This window comes from Anomaloglossus baeobatrachus, chromosome 8 (genome assembly GCF_048569485.1).
Source record: "Anomaloglossus baeobatrachus isolate aAnoBae1 chromosome 8, aAnoBae1.hap1, whole genome shotgun sequence".
NCBI lineage: Eukaryota > Metazoa > Chordata > Amphibia > Anura > Aromobatidae > Anomaloglossus > Anomaloglossus baeobatrachus.
The window spans coordinates 236,300,324-236,325,243 of record NC_134360.1 but is presented as its reverse complement, the minus strand read 5'-3'; the positions used below and the strand labels follow the sequence as shown (position 1 = coordinate 236,325,243).

The 24,920-nt window shown below is 52.0% G+C and overlaps 2 protein-coding genes across 2 annotated transcripts in view; one reads left to right on the top strand and one right to left on the bottom strand.

Annotated features, from left to right (window-relative positions):
- Positions 1-21,726, top strand: part of HOOK1 (hook microtubule tethering protein 1) — a 73,359-nt gene extending 51,633 nt beyond the window's left edge. Inside the window, exons 10-22 of the mRNA XM_075320404.1 lie at positions 7,953-8,093; positions 8,512-8,713; positions 16,091-16,201; positions 16,307-16,394; positions 16,844-16,898; positions 17,243-17,383; positions 17,664-17,757; positions 17,843-17,877; positions 17,966-18,051; positions 19,797-19,897; positions 20,103-20,204; positions 20,299-20,367; positions 20,465-21,726. Of these exons, the coding sequence (XP_075176519.1) occupies positions 7,953-8,093; positions 8,512-8,713; positions 16,091-16,201; positions 16,307-16,394; positions 16,844-16,898; positions 17,243-17,383; positions 17,664-17,757; positions 17,843-17,877; positions 17,966-18,051; positions 19,797-19,897; positions 20,103-20,204; positions 20,299-20,367; positions 20,465-20,629 (1,390 nt within the window). The 3' untranslated portion in view covers positions 20,630-21,726. The remainder of the gene's footprint in view (positions 1-7,952; positions 8,094-8,511; positions 8,714-16,090; positions 16,202-16,306; positions 16,395-16,843; positions 16,899-17,242; positions 17,384-17,663; positions 17,758-17,842; positions 17,878-17,965; positions 18,052-19,796; positions 19,898-20,102; positions 20,205-20,298; positions 20,368-20,464) is intronic.
- A 1,314-nt stretch (positions 21,727-23,040) lies between these two features.
- PSMA4 (proteasome 20S subunit alpha 4) overlaps positions 23,041-24,920 on the bottom strand; it is a 67,135-nt gene continuing 65,255 nt past the window's right edge. The window contains exon 9 of the mRNA XM_075321154.1: positions 23,041-23,334. Coding sequence (XP_075177269.1) covers positions 23,180-23,334 — 155 coding nt within the window. The 3' untranslated portion in view covers positions 23,041-23,179. The remainder of the gene's footprint in view (positions 23,335-24,920) is intronic.

Genomic DNA, 24,920 nt, shown 5'->3' with positions numbered 1-24,920 from the left:
GGGTGGCTGTGCTGGCTGCAGAAGCTCTGCTGGCTGCAGTGGGGGCTGTGCTGGTTGCGGAGGCTGTGCTGGCTGCGGTGCTGGCTGTGGTGGTGGATTGTGCTGGCTGCAGTGGAGGCTGTGCTGGCTGCGGAAGGGGCTGTGCGGTCTGTGGTGGGGGCTGTGCTGGCTGCGGTGGGTCCTGTGCTGGATGCTGTGGGGGCTGTGCTGGTTGCGGAGGCTGTGCTGGCTGAGGTGGGGGCTGGGCTGATTGCGGAGGCTCTGCTAGCTGCAGTGGGGGCTGTGCTGGCTGCAGAGGCTGTGGGGGCTGTGCTGATTGAGGTGGGGGCTGTGCTGATTGCGGAGACTCTGCTAGCTGCAGTGGGGGCTGTGCTGGCTGCAGAGGCTGTGGGGGCTGTGCTGGTTAAGGTGGGGCTGTGGGGGCTGTGCTGATTGCGGAGGCTCTGCTAGCATCAGTGGGGGCTGTGCTGGCTGCAGAGGCTGTGGGGGCTGTGCTGGTTGCGGAGGCTCTGCTAGCTGCAGTGGGGGCTGTGCTGGCTGCAGAGGCTGTGGGTGGTGTGCTGATTGCGGAGGCTCTGCTAGCTGCAGTGGGGGCTGTGCTTGCTGCAGAGGCTGTGCTGGCTGCATTGGGGGCTGTGCTGGCTGCAGAGGCTGTGCTGGCTGCAGTGGGGGCTGTGCTAGTTGCGGAGGCTGTGCTGGCTGCAGTGGGGGCTGTGCTGGTTGCGGAGGCTGTGCGGGCTGCGGTGGGGGCTGTGCTGTCTGCAGAGGCTGTGCGGGCTGCGGTGGGGGCTGTGCTGGTTGCGGAGGCTGTGCTGGCTGCAGAGGCTGTGCTGGCTGCGGTGGGGGCTGTGCTGGCTGCAGAGGCTGTGCTGGCTGCGGTGGGGGCTGTGCTGGCTGTGTGGAGCAGGGCGGTGCTGTGGGTGTCCCAGATGTTCTGTCGATGGTGCAGGCTTCAAAACAAATGGTGCCCGGAGTCGGCGCGTGCACAGATTGAGCTCTCGGCTCAATGTCAAGCTGAGATCTCATCTGTGCACGCACCACCTCTGGCCGCCATTTTCCTTAACACTAGAAGTCCCAGGAATTTCGAGCTCCATAGGGTTCCAATGGTAGAAATGTTAAATGACCCATTTCTGGGACTTCTAGTGTTAATCTTGAGCCGAGAGCTCCATCTGCGCACGCGCCAACTTCGGGCATCATTTTTTGAAGACCACACCGCTGACGGAGCAACCCACCCACCGCACCACCCTGCTCCACACAGCCCCCACCGCAGCCAGCACAGCCCCAATTCTCCACCCCACGGTAAGCTACATATGGTTGCAATATATGACGCACCCCTCATTTCTTCGGCGCTCCATTGGGAGACCCAGACGATTGGTGTATAGCACTGCCTCCGGAGGCCACACAAAGCATTACACTAAAAAGTGTAAGGCCCCTCCCCTTCTGGCTATACACCCCCAGTGGGATCACTGGCTCACCAGTTTTCTGCTTTGTGCGAAGGAGGTCAGACATCCACGCATAGCTCCACTGTTTAGTCAGCAGTAGCTGCTGACTCTATCGGATGGAAGAAAAGAGGGCCCAGATAGGGCCCCCAGCATGCTCCCTTCTCACCCCACTTGCGGTTTGTAAGGTTGAGGTACCCATTGCGGGTACGGAGGCTGGAGCCCACATGCTGTTTTCCTTCCCCATCCCCCTGAGGGGCTCTGTGGAAGTGGGATCTTACCGGCCCCCAAACCCTGAGGCCGAGCTCCATCCACAGACCCAGAGACCCTGCTGGAGGAGCTGAGTACAGTCAGGGACAAGGCCCTGCAACGTTCAGGTACTCTGTGTCCCCGCACAGACAGGCCACGCACACTCCAGGCTTGCTGGGTGTGCTAGTGCGCCGGGGGCACTAGCGCTGCGCGCTCGGGTTAGAGTCACTGCAGCTTAGCTGAGTGATTTTATGTCTTGGGAACTACCGCGCCGGCCGCTCCGGGAGCGGCGCCGCCGCTGGGACTTTTAGTGCGCCGGGGACTCGCGCTGCCCGCGCTTTTACGGCGGCAGCGCTCATAAATCTAGTCCCCGGCTTTTGCGGCCTAGCTCTGCTTCGTTCCCGCCCCCACCCTGTCAATCAGGGAAAGGGAGAGACGCTGTTCTATAGCCAGCGCCGAGGGCTGGAGTCTTATTTACATACTCCAGCCCTCTCACTGGGCACAGTGGGGACGCAAGTTTCCCGCTCTTGGTCTCAACACGCCCAGGGCCCGCCCCTCTCCACAGGACGCCGGCAGCCATTCCTGCATGCAGTCTGGCTGGAGAACGGACACAGGCTCTGGGGGACTCAGACAAGGGACTCTGGCGACCACACACCCGCGTTTATGCGGGCGGTAAGCTGCACATAAGTGCTGGCCCCACTAGTGCCACAGTGTTATTTGGTGCATTTTTTCCCTGTACCATATATATTTATATTGCACTGTACAGTCGCTTCTTGGCTTATACCCTACATTGCTCTGAGGAGACAACAACATGTCATCCGCTCTGCTGCCCGACTTATCCACCTCTCTCCTCAATACCACCCCGCTTCTCCTCTCTGCATGTCCCTCCACTGGCTTCCAATCTTCCACCGTATCCAATTCAAACTTCTAACACTGACCTACAAAGCTGTGCATAATCTTTCCCCTCCGTACATCTCCGAACTACTCTCCCACTACACTCCAACACGTCACCTCCGGTCCTCCCAAGATCTCCTCCTCTCCTCCTCTCTCATTCGCTCCTCACACAACCGACTCCAAGACTTCTCCCGAGCATCCCCAGTCTCCTGGAACTCGCTGCCTCAACACGTCAGACTATCCCCTACCCTTGCAAACTTCAAACGGAACCTGAAAACGCACCTGTTCCGAAATGCCTACAATCTACAATGAACTCGCTGCCGCCCGACCACCGTGCGGAGCTGCCGCCCGACCACCGTGCGGAGCTGCCGCCCGACCACCGTGCGGAGCTGCCGCCCGACCACCGTGCGGAGCTGCCGCCCGACCACCGTGCGGAGCTGCCGCCCGACCACCGTGCGGAGCTGCCGCCCGACCACCGTGCGGAGCTGCCGCCCGACCTACACCCCACCTATTGTCTCCTCCCCATAATCCTATAGAATGTAAGCCCGCAAGGGTAGGGCCCTCTTCCCTCTGTACTAGTCTGTCTACTGTAACTTGTATACGTATTTTGTATGTAACCCCCTTCTCATGTACAGCACCATGGAATTAATGGTGCTCTATAAATAAATAATAATAATAATAATAATAATCCGCAAAACGCAAGGGTGCCAAGGCACAGGCGGTATGCACTGCTTGTACCGCATGTGGGGCTAATCTACCGGCAGGTTCCAATGACCCCCATTGTGTGCAATGTTCCATCCCTGTGCCACTTCGGCAGCCAGAGTCTATGGTAGTAGTGGCCCAGGCAGAGACGCCTGTGAACCCTGCCCCGGTGACGGGGACAGAATTTGCAGTTTTTGCTGATAAGATGTCTGTGACTATGACAAAAATCCTGGAAACCTTGCAGTCCAGGCCAGTTTCTCAGACCATGGACACTGCTGTGTCTATGCTCCCTGGTCCCCCTCAGTTGGAACTAATCCGTACTTCAAGGGGGTCCCAGGCATCACAGGCTGAAGACTCTGACTCGGATGACAGTCCCAGGCAGCCTAAGCGGGCTCGCTGGGAAAGAAAATGTCTGCGTTTGCGACTTACGCTATCAACGCTGTCCTAGACTCTACGAGCCGTACCTCAATGGCGTCTGCCAACTCTGTCGTTTTGCGCAGAGCCTTGTGGTTAAAGGAATGGAAAGCAGATTCTGCTTCCAAGAAATGTTTAACCAGCTTGCCACTATCTGGAGACAGACTGTTTGGTGAGCAATTGGCTGAGATCATTAAACAGTCCAAGGGTAAGGACTCCTCCTTACCCCAGCCCAGATCGAGCAAACCTCAACAGAGGAAGTGGCAGTCGAGGTTTCGGTCCTTTCGAGGCTCCAGCAAGACCCAATTCTCCTCGTCCAAAGGGACTCAGAAGGAGCAAAGGAGCTCAGATTCCTGGCGGGCTCATTCACGCCCCAAGAAAGCAACCGGAGGAACCGCTTCCAAGGCGGCTGCCTCATGACTTTCGGCCTCATCCCTCCGCATCCTCGGTCGGTGGCAGGCTCTCCCGCTTTTGCGACATTTGGCTGCCACAGGTCAAAGACCGGTGGGTAGCAGACATTTTGTCTCACGGGTACAGGATAGAATTCAGTTCTCATCCTCCGCCTCGGTTCTTCAGAACCTCCCCACATCCCGACCGAGCAAATGCCCTTCTGCAGGCGGTGTGCTCACTAAGAGCAGAAGGAGTGGTGATCCCTGTTCCTCTGCAGGAACAAGGACAAGGTTTTTACTCCAATCTCTTCGTGGTTCCAAAAAAGGACGGCTCGTTTCGTCCTGTTCTGGACCTAAAGCTGCTCAACAAGCATGTGAACGCCAGGCGGTTCCGGATGGAATCCCTCCGCTCCGTCATTGCCTCAATGTCTCAAGGAGATTTCCTTGCATCAATAGACATCAAAGATGCTTATCTCCACGTGCCGATTGCTACAGAGCACCAGCGTTTTTTACGTTTCGTGATAGGAGACGACCATCTCCAGTTCGTAGCTCTGCCATTTGGTCTGGCGACAGCCCCACGGGTTTTCACCAAGGTCATGGCGGCAGTGGTAGCAGTCTTGCATTCTCAGGGACATTCGGTGATTCCTTACTTAGACGATCTACTTGTCAAAGCACCCTCTCAAGAGGCATGCCAACACAGCCTGAATGTTGCGCTGGAGACTCTCCAGACGTTCGGGTGGATCATCAACTTTTCAAAGTCAAACCTGGCACCGACTCAATCACTAACGTATCTTGGCATGGAGTTTCATACTCTCTCAGCGATAGTGAAGCTTCCGCTGGACAAGCAGCGGTCACTACAGACAGGGGTGCAGTCTCTCCTTCAGGGTCAGTCGCACCCCTTAAGGCGCCTCATGCACTTCCTAGGGAAGATGGTGGCAGCAATGGAGGCAGTCCCGTTCGCGCAGTTTCATCTGCGCCCACTTCAATGGGACATTCTCCGCCAATGGGACGGGAAGACAACTTCCCTAGACAGGACAGTCTCCCTTTCTCAGATGACCAAGGACTCTCTGCAATGGTGGCTTCTTCCCACCTCATTATCACAGGGAAGATCATTCCTGCCCCCATCCTGGGCAGTGGTCACGACAGACGCGAGTCTGTCAGGGTGGGGAGCAGTTTTTCTCCACCACAGGGCTCAAGGGACGTGGACTCAGCAGGAGTCCACCCTTCAGATCAATGTTCTGGAAATCAGGGCAGTGTATCTTGCCCTATTAGCCTTCCAGCAGTGGCTGGAAGGAAAGCAGATCCGGATTCAGTCGGACAACTCCACAGCGGTGGCATACATCAACCACCAAGGAGGGACACGCAGTCGGCAAGCCTTCCAGGAAGTCAGGCGGATTCTGATGTGGGTGGAGGAAAGAGCATCCACCATATCCGCAGTTCACATCCCGGGCGTAGAAAAATGGGAAGCAGACTTCCTCAGTCGCCAGGGCATGGACGCAGGGGAATGGTCCCTTCACCCGGACGTGTTTCAGGAAATCTGCCGCCGCTGGGGGGTGCCGGACGTCGACCTAATGGCGTCTCGGCACAACAACAAGGTCCCGACCTTCATAGCGCGGTCTCGCGATCAAAGAGCTCTAGCGGCAGACGCCTTAGTGCAAGATTGGTCGCAGTTCCGGCTCCCTGATGTGTTTCCACCTCTGGCACTCTTGCCCAGAGTGTTACGCAAGATCAGATCCGATTGCGGCCGCGTCATACTCGTCGCCCCAGACTGGCCGAGGAGGTCGTGGTACCCGGATCTGTGGCATCTCACGGTCGGCCAACCGTGGGCACTACCAGACCGACCAGACTTACTGTCCCAAGGGCCGTTTTTCCATCGGAATTCTGCGGCCCTGAACCTGACTGTGTGGCCATTGAGTCCTGGATCCTAGCGTCTTCAGGATTATCCCAAGGGGTCGTTGCCACCATGAGACAGGCTAGGAAGCCCACGTCTGCTAAGATCTACCACAGAACGTGGAAGATTTTCTTATCCTGGTGCTCTGCACAAGGAGTATCCCCCTGGCCATTCACGTTACCTGTCTTTCTTTCCTTCCTGCAATCTGGGTTGGAAAAGGGCTTGTCGCTCGGCTCCCTTAAAGGGCAAGTCTCGGCACTATCCGTGTTTTTTCAGAAGCGTCTAGCGCGACTGTCTAAGGTGCGCACGTTCCTGCAGGGGGTGTGTCATATCGTACCTCCGTACAGGAGGCCGTTAGATCCGTGGGATCTAAACAAGGTCCTTGTTGCTCTCCAGAAGCCGCCTTTCGAGCCCCTGAGGGATGTGTCACTTTCTCGACTCTCACAGAAAGTGGCATTTCTGGTAGCGGTCACGTCTCTTCGGAGAGTGTCCGAACTAGCAGCGCTGTCATCCAAGGCTCCCTTCCTGGTCTTCCACCAGGACAAGGTAGTGCTGCGCCCCATTCAGGAGTTTCTCCCTAAGGTAGTATCCTCTTTTCACCTTAATCAGGATATCTCCTTGCCTTCCTTTTATCCGCATGCAGTTCATCGGTATGAAAAGGATCTACATTTGTTGGATCTGGTGAGAGCACTCAGAATCTACATTTCCCGCACGGCGCCCCTGCGCCGCTCGGATGCGCTCTTTGTCCTTGTCGCTGGTAAGCGCAAAGGGTCGCAGGCTTCAAAAGCCACCCTGGCTCGATGGATCAAAGAACCAATTCTTGAAGCCTACCGTTCTGCTGGGCTTCCGGTTCCATCAGGGCTGAAGGCCCATTCTGCCAGAGCCGTGGGTGCGTCCTGGGCATTACGACACCAGGCTACGGCTCAACAGGTGTGCCAGGCAGCTACCTGGTCGAGTCTGCACACTTTCACCAAACATTATCAGGTGCATACCTATGCTTCGGCGGACGCCAGCCTAGGTAGAAAAGTCCTGCAGGCGGCAGTTGCCTCCCCGTAGGGGAGGGCTGTCTTTGCAGCTCTAACATGAGGTATTTCTTTACCCACCCAGGGACAGCTTTTGGACGTCCCAATCGTCTGGGTCTCCCAATGGAGCGCCGAAGAAGAAGGGAATTTTGTTACTTACCGTAAATTCCTTTTCTTCTAGCTCCTATTGGGAGACCCAGCACCCGCCCTGTTGTCCTTCGGGATTTTTGGTTGTTTTCGGGTACACATGTTGTTCATGTTGAACGGTTTTCAGTTCTCCGACGTTACTTCGGAGTGAATTTGTTTAAACCAGTTCTTGGCTTTCCTCCTTCTTGCTTTTGCACTAAAACTGGTGAGCCAGTGATCCCACTGGGGGTGTATAGCCAGAAGGGGAGGGGCCTTACACTTTTTAGTGTAATGCTTTGTGTGGCCTCCGGAGGCAGTGCTATACACCAATCGTCTGGGTCTCCCAATAGGAGCTAGAAGAAAAGGAATTTACGGTAAGTAACAAAATTCCCTTCTTTCCTCCCAAAGTTTGGGGAGGAAGTGTGTCTTATAATATGAAAAATACGATACTTCCATAATGTGGCACCACCTGGTGTAAAGAGTGTACAGTAATGTGCACATCCTCCTAATGAGCCAAGTGCTGGGGACACACATGCTCCGCACAGCCGGGTCTCTGCACTGTGATCTCCGCGCATTGCAGAGCAGCTTTGTGCCTGCTTGTCAGGAATGCGGAGAATCATGGCGAGATAATGGAGAAGACTCCATCTGTAGGGGGGAGTAAGAAAGAAGAAGCATCCATCTACAGGGGGACGTCAGCTGCCAGAGGGAGAAGGAAACTGATTCTGTCCAGAATTTGTCTCCAGCAGCATCAAGAATACAAAAAATGATAGTCTTTTTTTTTTTCTCTCTAAATGCTGTAATCACTTTCATCTGGTTTAATTAACAGACTGGAAGCTGCAAAGGACGACTACCGGGCTCACTGCGAAGAGCTGGAGCGGCAACTGATCGAGACCCAGAACAGGAACGACGAGCTGGCCAGCCTGGCCGAGGAGTCCAGAGCCCTGAAGGATGAAATCGATGTTCTCAGGTGACTTTCCAGTGTATCCTTAAGTCATGTATGTAGAAAAAAAGTATTCACGCCCCCGTTTAGACTTTTCAGTGGTTTATCGTGTGACACAATTCTGTCCTGGAAGGTTTAATTTGATTTGCTGGGACACAAATGTATCAGTCCTTGGACTTTCCATAATTACAAGGTGTCAGTCAGGCGATGGATAATAAAACATTGCCAAGAAGGTTTGAAGTGGAAAAAATTGTGAAAAATTATTTATTTTACTCGCTTATATGGCGCCATTAATTTCCACAGTGTTTGTTACAGTCGGTTACAAGGGGGTGTGGTTAACTGGAATGGAGGCGTGGCTTACAATGTGCCAAATCATACAGGGGGTAAATACTATTTGGCAGTTTGTAGTAAAATGCATCCACAGTGACCAATCTCACCCTGGCAGGACGACCTCCGATAAAGCAACGAAGCTGGAAACTACGGTGGAGTCCTACCGCAAGAAGCTGGAGGACCTGACCGACCTGCGGAGACAAGTGAAGTCCCTGGAAGACACAAACCTAATGTATATGCACAACACCGTCAGCCTGGAGGAGGAGCTGAAGAAGGCTAACGCCGCCCGCGCCCAGCTGGAGACGTACAAGCGGCAGGTGAGGATGTGGCACTGAAGATGGGGATGAAGGGGCCCCCGTCTCTGCTCCCTATCATATCGGGAGGGGCGTGTTACTGATAATGTCTGTCTGTGCAACTCTGTGTGCGGGCAGCCGTGTGCTTGAGCAGGTGCGTGTCGCTGCGTGCAGGTGGGTGCCTGTCGGTGCCGGCGGCCTCTCTGTCCTGACTGCCTCTCTGTGCAGGTGGGCTGCCTGCTGGCTGCCACTCTGGGCAGGCAGGTGGCTGTGCTGCGGGTGTCCCAGTCTGTCAACAGTCTCAATTTCAAATTATGGCGCCGGGAGTCAGCGCGTGCGCAGATCGAGCTCTTGGATGAGAGCTCTATCTGAGCTCTATCTGCGCACGCGCCGCTCCGGGCGCCATGATTTGATCCAGGACTGCGGATAGACTGGGACACTCAATGCACCGGCCTGCTCCACCACTGACCCACTGCTGCCGCTGTCACTGACCCGCCACTACCGCTGCCACTGACCCGCCACTGCCGCTGACACCACTGACTCGATGCTGACACCACTGACCCATCGCTGACACCACTGACCCGCTGCTGACACCACTGACCCATCGCTGACACCACTGACCCGCTGCTGACACCACTGACCCGCTGCTGACACCACTGACCCGCTGCTGAAACCACTGACCCGCTCCTGCAGCTAGCACAACCTCTGCCTCCTGTGACCCCGCTCCACCAATGTTGCCGGCCCCCTCCGGTAAGACAACACCAGAGTATAAGACAGACCCCATTTTTATTTTTTTTTACCCTTTTTTATCTCTAAATTTGGGGTGCGTCTTATAAAACGAAAAAAAAACCTGGTATATACTGTGTATATAAATTTATTTTTTTTCAATATCTCAAAAATGTAAAATATATAATATATATATATATATATATATATATAATACAAAAAATGTAACAAAAATATAGATTTCTTTGTCGCTCCATTGGGAGACCCAGACAATTGGGGTGTATAGGCTATGCCTCCGGAGGCCGCACAAAGTATTACACTAAAAGTGTAAAGCCCCTCCCCTTCTGCCTATACACCCCCCGTGCTCCCACGGGCTCATCAGTTTTTATGCTTTGTGCGAAGGAGGTCAGACATGCACGCATAGCTCCACAGCTTAGTCAGCAGCAGCTGCTGACTATGTCGGATGGAAGAAAAGTGGGCCCATATAGGGCCCCCAGCATGCTCCCTTCTCACCCCACTCTTGTCGGCGGTGTTGTTAAGGTTGAGGTATCCATTGCGGGTACGGAGGCTGGAGCCCACATGCTGTTTTCCTTCCCCATCCCCCTTAGGGCTCTGGGTGAAGTGGGATCCTAACGGTCTCCAGGCACTGAGACCGTGCTCCATCCACAGCTCCTGAGGACCCTGCTGGATAGGAGCCGAGTATCGTTCAGGGACATGGCCCTGCTACTTTGAGGTACTCTGTGTCCCCGTGGGGACCGCGCACAGCAACACTCCAGCATTGCTGGGTGTGCTAGTGCACTGGGGACCGCGGCGCTGACCGCGTTTGTGCCATTATACACTGCAGCGTCGCTGAGTGTGTTTGTGTATGGGGACTACCGCGCTGACCGCCACTGCCAGTGTTATTACTGAGGCGCGGCTGGGACTGTTAGTGCGCCGGGGACTCTGCGCCGGCCGCGCTTATACGGCGGCCGCGCTTATAACTCGAGTCCCCGGCTTTTGGGCCTAGTCTCTTTTTCTTCCCGCCCCCAGCCCTGCCAGTCAGGGAAAGGGCGGGACGCTGTACAGCACGGCAGCACTGAGGGCTGGAGCATGCTTTGCATACTCCACCCCCCTCACTGTGCACAGTGGGGCACCAGTTCCCGCACTTTCTGGGGCACGCCCACGGCCCCCTCCTCTCCTCAGGACGCCGGCAGCCATTCCTGTCAGCTCCTCGGACGCTGCAGAGGGGAGACAAACTCTGGGGGACCCAGGCAGGGATTCTGATGGCCACACAACCGCTTTAAGCGGGCGGTAAGCAGCACCTGAGGTGCTGGCCCCACTTGTGCAGAAGTGTAATTATAGTTTATATGTTTACAGGCTATACTTTACACTGTATGGTGCACAGTTGATTCTGGCTATATACCCTGTTGTGTTGCTCAAAGGAGACAACAACATGGCGCCCACAAGAAGCAGGGGTGCCAAAACACAGGCTTACTATGCTGCCTGCGCCGCATGTACAACCTCGCTACCGGCAGGTTCCACTGACCCTCATTGTGTGCACTGCTCGGCCCCTGTGGCACTTGCTCAGCCGGAGCCTCTGCTAAGGGGGGCCCAGGGGGAACCACCTGTTAACACTGTCCAGGTGACGGGGACGGAGTTTGCAGTTTTTACTGAAAGACTTTGAGACTATGGCTAAGATACTAGAAGCTTTGCAGTCCAGACCGGTATCTCAGACCATGGGCACTGTGGAATCACTGCCCCCTGGTTCCCCTCAGTTGGAACAACAATGTGCTCCCGGGGTGTCTCATAGATCCCAGGGTGAGGTCTCTGACACGGACCCCAGCCCCAGACCGACTAAGCGAGCTCGCTGGGAAATCCCCTCGACCTCATCACATTGTTCAGGGTCTCAGAGGGATGACTCTCTGTATGATGAAGCGGAGGTAGCTGATCAGGATTCTGATCCTGAGGCCGCTCTCAACCTTGATACTCCTGATGGGGACGCCATAGTGAATGATCTTATCGCGTCCATACATCAAATGCTGGATATTTCTCCCTCGGCTCCTCCAGCGGAGGAGTCAGCCTCTCATCAGGAGAAATTCCGTTTCAGGTTCCCCAAGCGTACAGCGAGTATGTTTCTGGATCACTCCGATTTCAGAGAGGCAGTCCAGAAACACCGAGTTTGTCCAGATAAGCGTTTTTCCAAGCGCCTTAAGGATACACGTTATCCCTTCCCCCCTGACGTGGTCAAGGGCTGGACTCAGTGTCCCAAGGTGGATCCTCCAATCTCCAGACTGGCGGCTAGATCCTTAGTTGCAGTTGAAGATGGGGCTTCGCTCAAGGATGCCACTGACAGACAGATGGAGCTCTGGTTGAAATCCATCTATGAAGCTATCGGCGCGTCTTTTGCTCCAGCATTCGCAGCCGTATGGGCACTCCAAGCTATCTCAGCGGATCAAGCGCAAATTGACGCACTCACACGTACGTCTGCGCCGCAAGTGGCGTCCATAACTTCTCAAACGTCGGCATTTGCGTCCTACGCTATTAATGCTGTCCTGGACTCTGCGAGCCGTACGGCGGTTGCAGCCGACAATTCGGTGGCAATACGCAGGGCCTTGTGGCTACGGGAATGGAAGGCAGATTCGGCTTCCAAAAAGTCCTTAACCGGTTTGCCATTTTCTGGCGACCGTTTGTTTGGTGAGAGACTGGATGAGATCATCAAACAATCCAAGGGAAAGGAAACATCCTTGCCCCAGGCCAAACCAAAATTACCCCAACAGAGGAGGGGACAGTCGAGGTTTCGGTCCTTTCGGGGTGCGGGCAGGTCCCAATTCTCCTCGTACAAAAGGCCTCAGAAGGATCAGAGGAACTCCGATCCATGGCGGTCTAAGTCACGCCCTAAAAAGACCGCTGGAGGTGCCGCTACCAAGGCGGCTTCCTCATGACTTACGGCCTCCTCACACCGCATCCTCGGTCGGTGGCAGGCTCTCCCGCTTTTCCGACATTTGGCTGCCACAGGTAAAAGACCATTGGGTGAGAGACATTCTGTCTCACGGTTACAGGATAGAGTTCAGCTCTCGTCCTCCGACTCGATTTTTCAGAACATCTCCGCCTCCCGAGCGAGCCGATGCTCTTCGGCAGGCGCTGGGCACTCTGAAGGCAGAAGGAGTGGTGGTCCCTGTTCCTCTTCAGCAACAGGGTCACGGTTTTTAGTCCAACCTGTTTGTGGTTCCAAAGAAGGACGGGTCTTTCCGTCCTGTCCTGGACCTAAAACTGCTCAACAGACACGTAAAGACCAGGCGGTTCCGGATGGAATCCCTCCGCTCCGTCATCGCCTCAATGTCCCAAGGAGATTTCCTTGCATCGATCGATATCAAAGATGCTTATTTCCACGTACCGATTGCTCCAGAGCATCAGCACTTCCTGCGTTTCGCCATAGGAGACGAACACCTTCAGTTCGTGGCACTGCCGTTCGGTCTGGCGACAGCCCCACGGGTTTTCACCAAGGTCATGGCTGCAGTAGTGGCGGTCCTCCACTCTCAGGGTCACTCGGTGATCCCTTACTTAGACGATCTGCTGGTCAAGGCACCCTCTCAAGAGGCATGCCAGCACAGCCTCACCGCTACTCTGGAGACTCTCCAGAGTTTCGGGTGCATCATCAATTTTCCAAAGTCAAATCTGACACCGGCCCAAGGAAGATGGTGGCAGCAATGGAAGCAGTCCCTTTCGCGCAGTTTCACCTGCGTCCTCTTCAATGGGACATCCTACGCAAATGGGACAGGAAGCCGACGTCCCTCGACAGGACCGTCTCCCTCTCTCAGGCAACCAAAGCTTCCCTTCGGTGGTGGCTTCTTCCCACTTCATTATCGAAGGGGAAATCCTTCCTACCCCCATCCTGGGCGGTGGTCACGACGGACGCGAGTCTGTTAGGGTGGGGAGCAGTCTTTCTCCACCACAGGGCTCAGGGTACGTGGACTCAGCAAGAGTCCTCGCTTCAGATCAATGTTCTGGAAATACGGGCAGTGTATCTTGCCCTAAAAGCGTTCCAGCAGTGGCTGGAAGGCAAGCAGATCCGAATTCAGTCGGACAACTCCACAGCGGTGGCTTACATCAACCACCAAGGCGGAACACGCAGTCGGCAAGCCTTCCAGGAAGTCCGGCGGATTTTGATGTGGGTGGAAGCCACGGCCTCCACCATCTCCGCAGTTCACATCCCGGGCGTGGAAAACTGGGAAGCAAACTTTCTCAGTCGCCAGGGCATGGACGCAGGGGAATGGTCCCTTCACCCGGACGTGTTTCAGGAGATCTGTTGCCGCTGGGGGGTGCCGGACGTCGACCTAATGGCGTCCCGGCACAACAACAAGGTCACGGCATTCATGGCACGATCTCACGATCCCAGAGCTCTGGCGGCAGACGCCTTAGTTCAGGATTGGTCGCAGTTTCAACTCCCTTATGTGTTTCCTCCTCTGGCACTGTTGCCCAGAGTGTTACGCAAGATCAGGGCCGACTGCCGCCGCGCCATCCTCGTCGCTCCAGACTGGCCGAGGAGGTCGTGGTACCCAGATCTGTGGCATCTCACGGTCGGCCAACCGTGGGCACTACCAGACCGACCAGACTTGCTGTCTCAAGGGCCGTTTTTCCATCTGAATTCTGCGGCCCTCAACCTGACTGTGTGGCCATTGAGTCCTGGATCTTAGCGTCTTCAGGATTGTCTCAAGAGGTCATTGCCACTATGAGACAGGCTAGGAAACCAACGTCCGCCAAGATCTACCACAGGACGTGGAAAATATTCCTGTCGTGGTGCTCTGCTCAGGGTTTTTCTCCCTGGCCATTTGCCTTGCCCACTTTTCTGTCCTTTCTTCAATCCGGATTGGAAAAGGGTTTGTCGCTCGGCTCCCTTAAGGGACAAGTCTCAGCGCTCTCTGTGTTTTTTCAGAAGCGCCTGGCCAGACTTCCACAGGTACGCACGTTCCTGCAGGGGGTTTGTCACATCGTCCCTCCTTACAAGCGGCCGTTAGAACCCTGGGATCTGAACAGGGTTCTGATGGTTCTTCAGAAACCACCATTCGAGCCAATGAGAGATATCTCCCTCTCACGACTTTCGCAGAAAGTGGTTTTCCTAGTAGCAGTCACTTCACTTCGCAGAGTGTCTGAGCTAGCAGCGTTGTCATGCAAAGCTCCTTTCCTGGTGTTTCACCAGGACAAGGTGGTCCTGCGTCCGGTTCCGGAATTTCTCCCTAAGGTGGTATCCCCCTTTCATCTCAATCAGGATATCTCCTTACCCTCTTTTTGTCCTCATCCAGTTCACCAATGTGAAAAGGATTTGCACTTGTTAGATCTGGTGAGAGCACTCAGACTCTACATTTCTCGTACGGCACCTCTGCGCCGCTCGGATGCACTCTTTGTCCTTGTCGCTGGCCAGCGTAAGGGGTCACAGGCTTCCAAATCAACCCTGGCTCGGTGGATCAAGGAACCAATTCTCGAAGCTTACCGTTCCTCGGGGCTTCCGGTTCCCTCAGGGCTGAAGGCCCATTCTACAGAGCCGTGGGGGCGTCCTGGGCTTTGAGGCACCAGGCTACGGCTCAGCAGGTGTGTCAGGCGGCTACCTGGTCGAGCCTGCACACTTTCACGAAACACTATCAGGTGCATACCTATGCTTCGGCGGATGCCAGCCTAGGTAGGCGAGTCCTTCAGGCGGCGGTTGCCCACCTGTAGGACGGAGCCGTTACGGCTCTATTATGAGGTATTATTTACCCACCCAGGGACTGCTTTTGGACGTCCCAATTGTCTGGGTCTCCCAATGGAGCGCCAAAGAAGAAGGGAATTTTGTTTACTTACCGTAAATTCCTTTTCTTCTAGCTCTAATTGGGAGACCCAGCACCCGCCCCTGTTTTTTTGTGTACACATGTTGTTCATGTTGAATGGTTTCAGTTCTCCGATATTCCTTCGGATTGAATTTACTTTAAACCAGTTTATAATTTCTTTCCTCCTTCTTGCTTTTGCACCAAAACTGAGGAGCCCGTGAGCACGGGGGGTGTATAGGCAGAAGGGGAGGGGCTTTACACTTTTAGTGTAATACTTTGTGTGGCCTCCGGAGGCATAGCCTATACACCCCAATTGTCTGGGTCTCCCAATTGGAGCTAGAAGAAAAGGAATTTACGGTAAGTAAACAAAATTCCCTTCTTTAAAAATGTGTATATTTTACATTTGAGATGTATTGTAGATAAAAGTTTATATATATAATAAAAAATTAAAAAAAAATAAAGTTTCACTCCGTTTTCCAAAAGCAAAAATAAACTTCCAAAATAAACATAATGTATAGTAGATTATCACTTGTATTACATAGTACAGTGCTTCAGTATTGCACTATGTAGTGAGAATGATAATCACCTATGAGGCCCAGCCCCGGGCTAGTGAATGATCCTGGAGTTATTGAGATGCCGAAGTCAGAGATTGGCAGCGGCACCTAAGTGGTTAAATAGCAGTGATTGGAGCTTGGTCCGGTTGCTGCAGCTGGAGGTAGTGCTGGCTGTGTAGCACAGCTTGTACCCGGCCTGTGCGGCGTGGGCTCAGTTCATGCTGTTCGTAGACCCGCGCCTTCTGTACGGGTATGTCCGATGTTTGGAAGAGATGAGGTGATTGCCTTCCTCGTAACACATGAGGCTTCCCATAACCTCCCATCTTCTCTTCTGTTTACAGGTCCAGGACCTGCACACTAAGCTCTCTATGGAAACCAAGCGAGCGGACACGCTGGCCTACGAGATGAGCCGGCTCCGGGAGAAGCAGGACGCGCTTGTGAAGGAGAAAGAGGTATCGTGTCCCTGTGATGGGGACTTTGCTGGTTATTATCATAGACTTGAAATTGGCATTTTGCAGATGTAAATGACTAAATTCTGCGTCTCTTCCCCTGTGTAGAGACTGACCGTCCAGCGAGACGCTCTGAAGGAGACCAACGAGGAGCTGCGATGTTCCCTGGTGCAGCAGGACCACCTTAATCAGTCCGGTGAGTCCTGGTGGATGTTTCAGGGGCCAGTAGGGGGCGCTGATCATTATGACGGCAGGGCCGCTCTGAGCTCACACATTGCACAATGCAAAGAGCAAAATGTGACCGCAGAGCTTCAGTATGTGCAGCGGTTTCGGGGACGTCTCCTAAATGCAGAGAGGACGGCACAGAATATTCTGCGTTCTCTGCTCCACTCCCCGAACTCTGCTACTTCCATCCGTAAACCCGCTCTGACCCGTTCCCTATAGATTACAAGTGATGCGGGGCTGGACTGATGGCGCTGAGGGGATGCTAAATTTACAACTAGAAAAAGTAACGTGAGATTATAATCTACAATTTTCTTCAGCACCAAGGTTTAGTTTTTAGGCCCTGGATTATGGGGGGTTGTGGCTCCTGACATCCGGGGGCCGCTGCTGGTTTTTCCATTCACTTTCTACGTATTTCTATAGGGGATTCTGGATTCAAGGACAACCTCGCCGCTGAGCTTCTGCCGGTGGAATATCGGTGAGTGCTGCAGATTATGTCCGCGTTCACATAGGCAGTTTAGTGATAATGACGTCTTGTGCCGGGATCTAATCCCATTTGTGGCCTTAAACGGGAAAAAAATAAACAGTAATGTAATAGAATTTAACCCCTTCCTGACAGAGGACGTAATAGTGCATAATATACTGGGGGCGGGATATGGAGAGGGCTCATCCATGGTGGGTGATGGCTGTGATATACAGTCGGCACCAGTCTCTAATAGCAATGGTTGGATCTAGCACCAATTTTGGAGGTCGTGCTCCTCCAGTTATATAATAATTGTATAAAGTCCACAGGGGTTAATGTCCAACCTGTCGTCATTGCAGGGAGATGTTCATTAGACTCCAGCACGAGAATAAGATGCTGCGGGTTCAGCAGGAAGGATCCGAGAACGAGCGCATCGCAGATCTCCAGGTTCAGCTAGAAGAAAAACAGAGGAAGATGAGCGAGCAGGAAACGGAGAATCGGTGAGATCACGTCCCCAGCATCCGGTGAGATCGAAGCTGTCAGCGCCGCCGGGGGTCCCTATCGGGGGTCTTTTAGAAGCACAAGTGATGTTGCAGCTCTCTCTATGCAGGTGGCGGATTTGCTACTTCTATAGTCTTTGCTGACATCTAGTGGCCAAAATTTGGAACTACAGATTCCTTCCAAAATGTTCTATTGAACTGTACAGAAAGTTTTGGTAAAGTTCTGGTGCGCGGCCATATTACTGTGAACGTGACCACAGAATTATCTTCTATGTGACAGGCTGAACCAGGGCCGCGTGGAGGAGCTGCAGCTACAGATTGCAGATCTGCAGAAGACCTTGCAGAATCAGGGCAGCGAAGCCGAAGCCGCCGGAGTGAGTCAGAGTATTAATGCAAAAATCATCTAATATCACATTATCTGCTCTAATAGCCCCGATTTTTTTTTTTTTTTCCTTCCAGTCCAACACTTTGAAAAAGAAAATTGAAGCACAGATGTAAGGGTCTGATTACTTAATCTCATGCACAACATGTCTTATAGGAGAGGAGCATCAGAGCAAATTGTGACCAGCGTTTATCTTACAGGGAAAAGCTGAAGGAGGTTCACGATGCCATAGAGACCAAGAAAGAACAACTGGAAGACCTGGAGCCAGAGGCCGCAGATCAGAGCGGTAAGGGCAACGGGTGGTGAAAGTAGAGAAATTAAGATAATAGTTCAGAGCTACCTGCAGCCACCACTAGGGGGAGCACACTGCGGACAGATTTATTGGTCACATGACTTTAGGTTTGTCTTCAGAGTGTTCACTGTTTGTTAAAAATGATCTGGTAACATTCATTTTCAAATTTTAAATTAATATAAGACTGAGTGGAGGATTCAAATTTTTTTTTTTATTTTTTTTCACTTTTTTTTATTGTATATTTTAATTTACCCCATGATACATGTACCTGCAATTGTTTGACCGATTGCTTTATACAGTGTGTCCACCCATATCCTGTCCCCCGCCATTAACTTGAGAACGGCGGCAGCTATAGGCATAGAAGTGGTGTCTAGGTATAGTAAAGTAGCCATGCGCTACACAATGAAACCACCTATAGCGCCACCTGGTGGAAAACAGCGGAGTTAGCATTTTTATCTCGAAAACGGAATGAGATAGAGAAACAAAGTTGTAGGGCATCGTCAATTCAATACGAATCGACACCTTGCATACAGAAATGCTGTGATTAGAACGTGTAAAACTCACAAGGCTGCGGACGTGAAGAGATACCTCACGGAGACCTTCCTACAAGTCATTGGGTATGGTGGCTGTGTGGAGCGGCCTCCGCTCACCTGACCTGACCCCAATGGACTTTTTTCTGTGAGGTCACATCAAACAGCAGGTGTATGCGACCCCTCCACTAACATTGCAGGACCTACGACGACGTATCACAGATGCTTGTGCAAACGTGTCACCTACCATATTGCACAACGTGCAGCAAGATACAGTATGCTGTGCAGAGTCCAGATGTGCATTGCAGCTGACGGGGGACACCAAGAGCATCAAAGTTAAATGAGCACCATATGCATGACCAGCATTCAATGTTTTGGGGGGGGGTCATGGATTTCATATCACAGCATTTCTGTATGCAAGGTGTCGATTCGTATTGAATTGATGAGGCCCCACAATTTTTTTTATTCCCTTTTTTTTTCTCTATCTCGTTCCGTTTTCGAGATAAAAATGCTAACTTCGTTGTTTTCCACCAGGTGGCGCTATAGGTGGTTTCATTGCATAGTGCATGGCTACTTTACTATATCTAGACACCACTTCTATGCCTATAGCTGCCGCCGTTCTCAAGTTAATGGCGGTGGATAGGATATGGGTAGACACTGTATAGACACTAACGTTCTCCTATGAAGCGCAGATGCCGGCTGTATAAGGCTATGTGCGCACGTTGCGTTCTGCCGTGACAAATATTCTGCAGCGTTTTGTCACTGCATGTGCGTTTCAAAACGCCGCAAAAACGGTGCATTTTAGATGTATTTTGAATGCAGAATTCATGCGTTCTGGATGCTTGCTCTACCATAGACCAAAGAAGTGACATGTTGCTTTTTAGAACTCATCGATTTTTTCACAGATTTGGCATCCAAAACTCTGCGTTTTAAAACGTGCACATGGAATTTACTAAATTCTCATAGACTTTGCTGGGGATGCAGAACGCATACATTTACACTGCAGTTTAAAACGGAGCATAAACGCATGAAAAAAACGCAACGTGCGCACACAGCCTAATACAGTGGGCTCCTGCACATAGTGGTGCGGATTCAGCTCCTTCTTTAGAAGATGGAGATGAAACCTGTCTGTGGCGGAAGGTTTTATGGGATCTTTGTATATCTGCGTGCTTTCCCACTTGTATTAACCCTTTCGCCTCCCTCATACAGCTCAGCGCGTCGTGGAACTGGAGGTGGCGCTGCGCAAGAAGGACGATGACATGAAAGCCATGGAAGACCGCTACAAGATTTACCTGGAGAAAGCCAGAAACGTGAGTGTAGAATTCATTACTTCACTGCGCGCTGGGCTAGTATTCCTGGTGGTGGCCCCAAGACGAGAGCGTGTCACTATAAGGAGCGATCGGCCGCTGTGTGATCCACACAGATCCCGATATCAGACCCTCGCTTCTAGGAGTGACGCAGCGCCACCTTGTGGATCCTGACTATCCTGCACATGCTGATTTGTTTCCTTTGCAGGTAATAAAGACTTTAGATCCAAAATTGAACCCGGCCTCAGCCGAAATCATGTTACTGAGGAAGCAGCTGACGGAGAAAGACCGGAAGATCGAGCACCTGGAGGTGAGTGGTGAGGTGGAGGCGAGTGCGTACTGCTGATGACCGACCCCTGTGCTCATGGTTTTATGTCCTCTTCTTTGTCGCCCTCCTCTCACAGTCCGAGTGTCAGCTGGCTAAACTACGGGAGTACGAGGAGAAGCTGATAGTGACAGCGTGGTACAACAAGGTGAGCGGCTACTGAGAGTCCTAGTACAAAGATACTGCCACACAGTGCCCATGTAATAGTGCCCGAAATAGATTTACACATTTCTTCGTCTTTGTAGAGCATGGAGCATCAGAAGTTTGCAATGGAGTCTCGTTTAGCAGGACGTGGCGGGAAGGATTCCGGGGCCGGTTCCTCAGGACGATCCTTCCTGTCTCAGCAGCGCCATGTCACTAACTCGAGGAGGAACGTGGCGGTGACCGTCCATTCTGCCGCTCCTAATTAAAGCGCAGCCGATCACACAAACACTGAAGTGCACTTAAGTATTTAATTCCCAGCAGCGGTAGAGCAGTGGAAGATGCCGGCCATCGCCCGGGGCTCCCCTGTGGACTATTTGGCTTGAAGTTCTGTAGAGGACTCTGAAGCCCACTGGCTAAATCAATGTCTGTTTTTCGCGTTTTATTTGTTTTTTTTGTTTTCCGGAGGATTTTATTTATGTCTCACCCTATGATGTATATAAGGATATCACTGGAATTTACGTTTGTTCTGTAAATGTAGCAAAGTCTTTTAATGTCTCTGTCGTGTCCGCAGCTCCGATTTCCTCCAATTATTAGGATGGCTCCTCCTGGTATCAGGCGCCTCGGAGGGGGTCACTCTTTTTTTTTTGTTGGCCGATGCTCTGCATTTTCAGAACAGCAGGTGATCCCAAAACATCACTAACAGCCCGATTCAGGGGGGATTCCCAAGAAATTGTGCATAGCAGACACTGAGGTGTCACCGAAAGTGATGAAACCAGCCCCTGTGCACAGCGCAGAAGCGATCCTCCACCGGTCAGCAATGCTGGGTTTATTTTGTGCTGGTTTTTGTGAACCTCCAGTATTAATCTTAATTTGGTGCTGGTGTTTTATTGTAATTGTTTTGCTTTTTAACTGTTAAAAGATCTGCGCATTTCTGATCACCCGTCCATTATATATCATCTACAAGTGAATACAGCATAATACTTCAGAGCTGCACTCACTATTCTGCCGGTGCAGTCACTGTATAATACAGGAGGTAACTCAGGATCAGTAATGTATGTGTAAAGTGACTGCACCAGCAGAATAGTGAGTGCAGCTCTGAAGTACAATACAGGATGTGCTGTCCCTGTAGATTATACTATGTGAACTGTAGATGGTCAGAGGTGAATATTCGTATTACATTCAGCACAATGTATGTTTATGATTTTAGGAAACTGAGGTTAGAAGAGATTATTGTATGGATCTATTTTGCATATTACAAGTATTGATGAGCTGAGGCGGCACTGGTGGATGATGGGGAGGTGTCATCACAAATCTATTTTTAATAATGTCTGTACAATGAAATTATTTTATGCCACATTCAGAATGGTTGCAGTGGTTTTTGGGGACAGTGTGGATTGAGGCATCGTTCCTTCCCAAGCTTGGAAATCAGAGAACAAAAACCTAAATCCCGGAGACTACAGTGCTTAAAAAAAATATACATACGCAATTCTGTCCTATGGCCACTAGATGGCGGTATGATCCGGAAGATTTCCTGGAAAAATGCTGGAGTCCCAAATTGACTTCCATTATACTCAGGTACTTGAGTCATGCCCATCCGAGTGTCCAACTGCTCGAGCACGTGAGCGTGGTAGTGCCCGCTCATCACTAGTTACGAGCACCCGAGCATGGTAGTGCCCGCTCATCACTAGTTACGAGCACCCGAGCATGGTAGTGCCCGCTCATCACTAGTTACGAGCATGGTAGTGCACGCTCATCACTAGTTACGAGTACTGAGCACCCGAGCATGGTAGAGCCCGCTCATCACTAGTTACGAGCACCCGAGCATGGTAGTGCCCGCTCATCACTAGTTACGAGCACCCGAGCATGGTAGTGCCCGCTCATCACTAGTTACGAGCACCCGAGCATGGTAGTGCCCGCTCATCACTAGTTACGAGCACCCGAGCACGGTAGTGCCCGCTCATCACTAGTTACGAGCATGGTAGTGCCCGCTCATCACTAGTTACGAGTACTGAGCACCCGAGCATGGTAGTGCCCGCTCATCACTAGTTACGAGCACCCGAGCATGGTAGTGCCCGCTCATCACTAGTTACGAGCACCTGAGCATGGTAGTGCCCGCTCATCACTAGTCCCGAGCATGGTAGTGCCCGCTCATCACTAGTTACGAGCACCCGAGCATGGTAGTGCCCGCTCATCACTAGTTACGAGCACGGTAATGCCCGCTCATCACTAGTTACGAGCACCCGAGCACGGTAGTGCCCGCTCATCACTAGTTACGAGCACCCGAGCACGGTAATGCCCGCTCATCACTAGTTACGAGCACCCGAGCACGGTAGTGCCCGCTCATCACTAGTTACGAGCACGGTAATGCCCGCTCATCACTAGTTACGAGCACGGTAGTGCCCGCTCATCACTAGTTACGAGCACCTGAGCATGGTAGTGCCCGCTCATCACTAGTTACGAGTACTGAGCACCCGAGCATGGTAGTGCCCGCTCATCACTAGTTACGAGCACCCGAGCATGGTAGTGCCCGCTCATCACTATTCGTTACATGAGTAACCAAAAATCTATCGCTACCCTAATGGTTTGTTACATTGTAAGTCTGCAGCTTGAAGAGGATTGGATTGTAAATTCGCAATCATAAATTCACAGTGAACATAAATAATTTTTCAAGGAAGAGTTTTAAGAAAAAATCAGTTTCAATTTTATTTCAAGACCAAAAAGAAGAAAATCTGACAGATCAGGTTTGTGTAAAGAAGCGCAGAATCCACATGAGATTTAAATAGTGCCAATAATCCCCCGCCCGGGCGTCTCCGCCATCACTTGTCCTTCTCCTTCTGCTCCTTTTCCTTCTTCTCTCGCTCGATCTTTGCCTCTTCTTCCTCGTGAAGTTTGATCAGCTCCTCCACCTCCTTCTGTTTCAGCACTCGGATCTTCGTCTTTCCGTTCTCACGTGTTAATGTGGCGATTTCGACTGAAACAGGAAGATCATATTTTTAAAGGGATTTTACAGCAGTATTATATATTTATAGCGCGGCATTACAGCTGCGGTAATCTTGCAGAGGCAGATTCAATTTTGAACATGATCAAGGACACCGAGGAGAAGACAGAAGGTGTTTATTGCTGCTTCTGTCTTTTCTTGACATCATAGCGTTAGTCACTTTTAGGCTGTGTTCACATATTTTGGGAAATGTTCACCACCGAATTGGTTACAAATCTTCAACAAAATCTGCAAGTAACAGGAGAAGATTTGGCTGCAGATTTCTCCCTGCTCCATTTTACTAAGCATTGAATAGTTTGGAAACCACATAATAATGTGCACGTGGCAGATCTGAAATCCGCACCACACTTTCACTATTGTATGAATTTTTGTTTTACGCAATGTGCAACTGGGATTCTGATTAAGGCTACACTGGCGTATGGCTCGCATGAGCGCAATGTGAGAAAATATCTCACTGCACTCAGCTTTATCAAAGCTGCAAGTTTTCCCTCAGCCCTAATCGGACTGAAGAAAAAAATGGCAGCATACTACAATGGTCTGCGAGTCTCCTATCACTCGCACCCATACAAGTCTATGGGTGAGAATGAAACGGACTGCGCTCGGATGACATCCAAGTACAGTGCGATATACACACAGGCTGACAATGGAGGAGAAGGGGGGGGGGATTAAAGGGAACCTGTCATCAGAAATTTGGCTTTCAACCTAAATGTGTCCCCCTCTGCAGCTCCTGGGCTGCATTCTAGTAAGGTTTCTATACTTTTTGTGCCCCCTTTTAAACCAAAATAAATACTTTATAAAGTTATACCTTTTGGTATGAAAGTCTTGTAAATTCTCCATGGGGGCGGGCCGTCTGGTGTCCGTTGCTGTCCCTTACGCCGTCCCCCCCACGCTCTAAATCATCCCTCAGGACGCCGCGTACTGCGCCCGAGGTCCCGTGCACGCCAGGACACCTGGTGACGTGGTCGCAGGCACGAGAGTATGGGCGGCGCTGTGATTGCATCGCAAGTGCCCGCCCATACTCTCGTGGCTGTGCTCTCCCCTCTGTACGTCGCTCAGATCCTCTCCGCTCCTCCCATCTATTTCCTGCTGCAGGGTACGATGGGAAGGAGGTGACGTCTGGTCATTTGGCCGACGCAGAACGCTGGAGGCAGAGGGGAAAGTGCGGTCACGAGCTTATGGGCGGCACTTGCTGATGACACAGCACCGCCCATAACCTCGTGCCTGTGCAAAACGTCACCAGCGGTCACACGTGCACAGTCCCGCTACAGTCGTACAGCGTATGCGCGGGACCTCAGGCGCCCAGGGGCGGCGTCCTGAGGTTTGAAATTCAGCGTTCGGGGGCGGCGTAAATCTGCAGGACAGTAACGGACACCAGACAGCCCACCCCCATGGATTATTTACGAAATTTACATACAAAAAGGTACAACTTTATAAAGTTTTTATTTTGGTATAAAAGGGGCCAGAAAAACTAGAGGAACCTTGCTAGAATGCAGCCCAGGAGCTGCAGAAGGGGAATCTTTTAGGTTTATAGCTAAATTTCTGATGACAGGTTCCCTTTA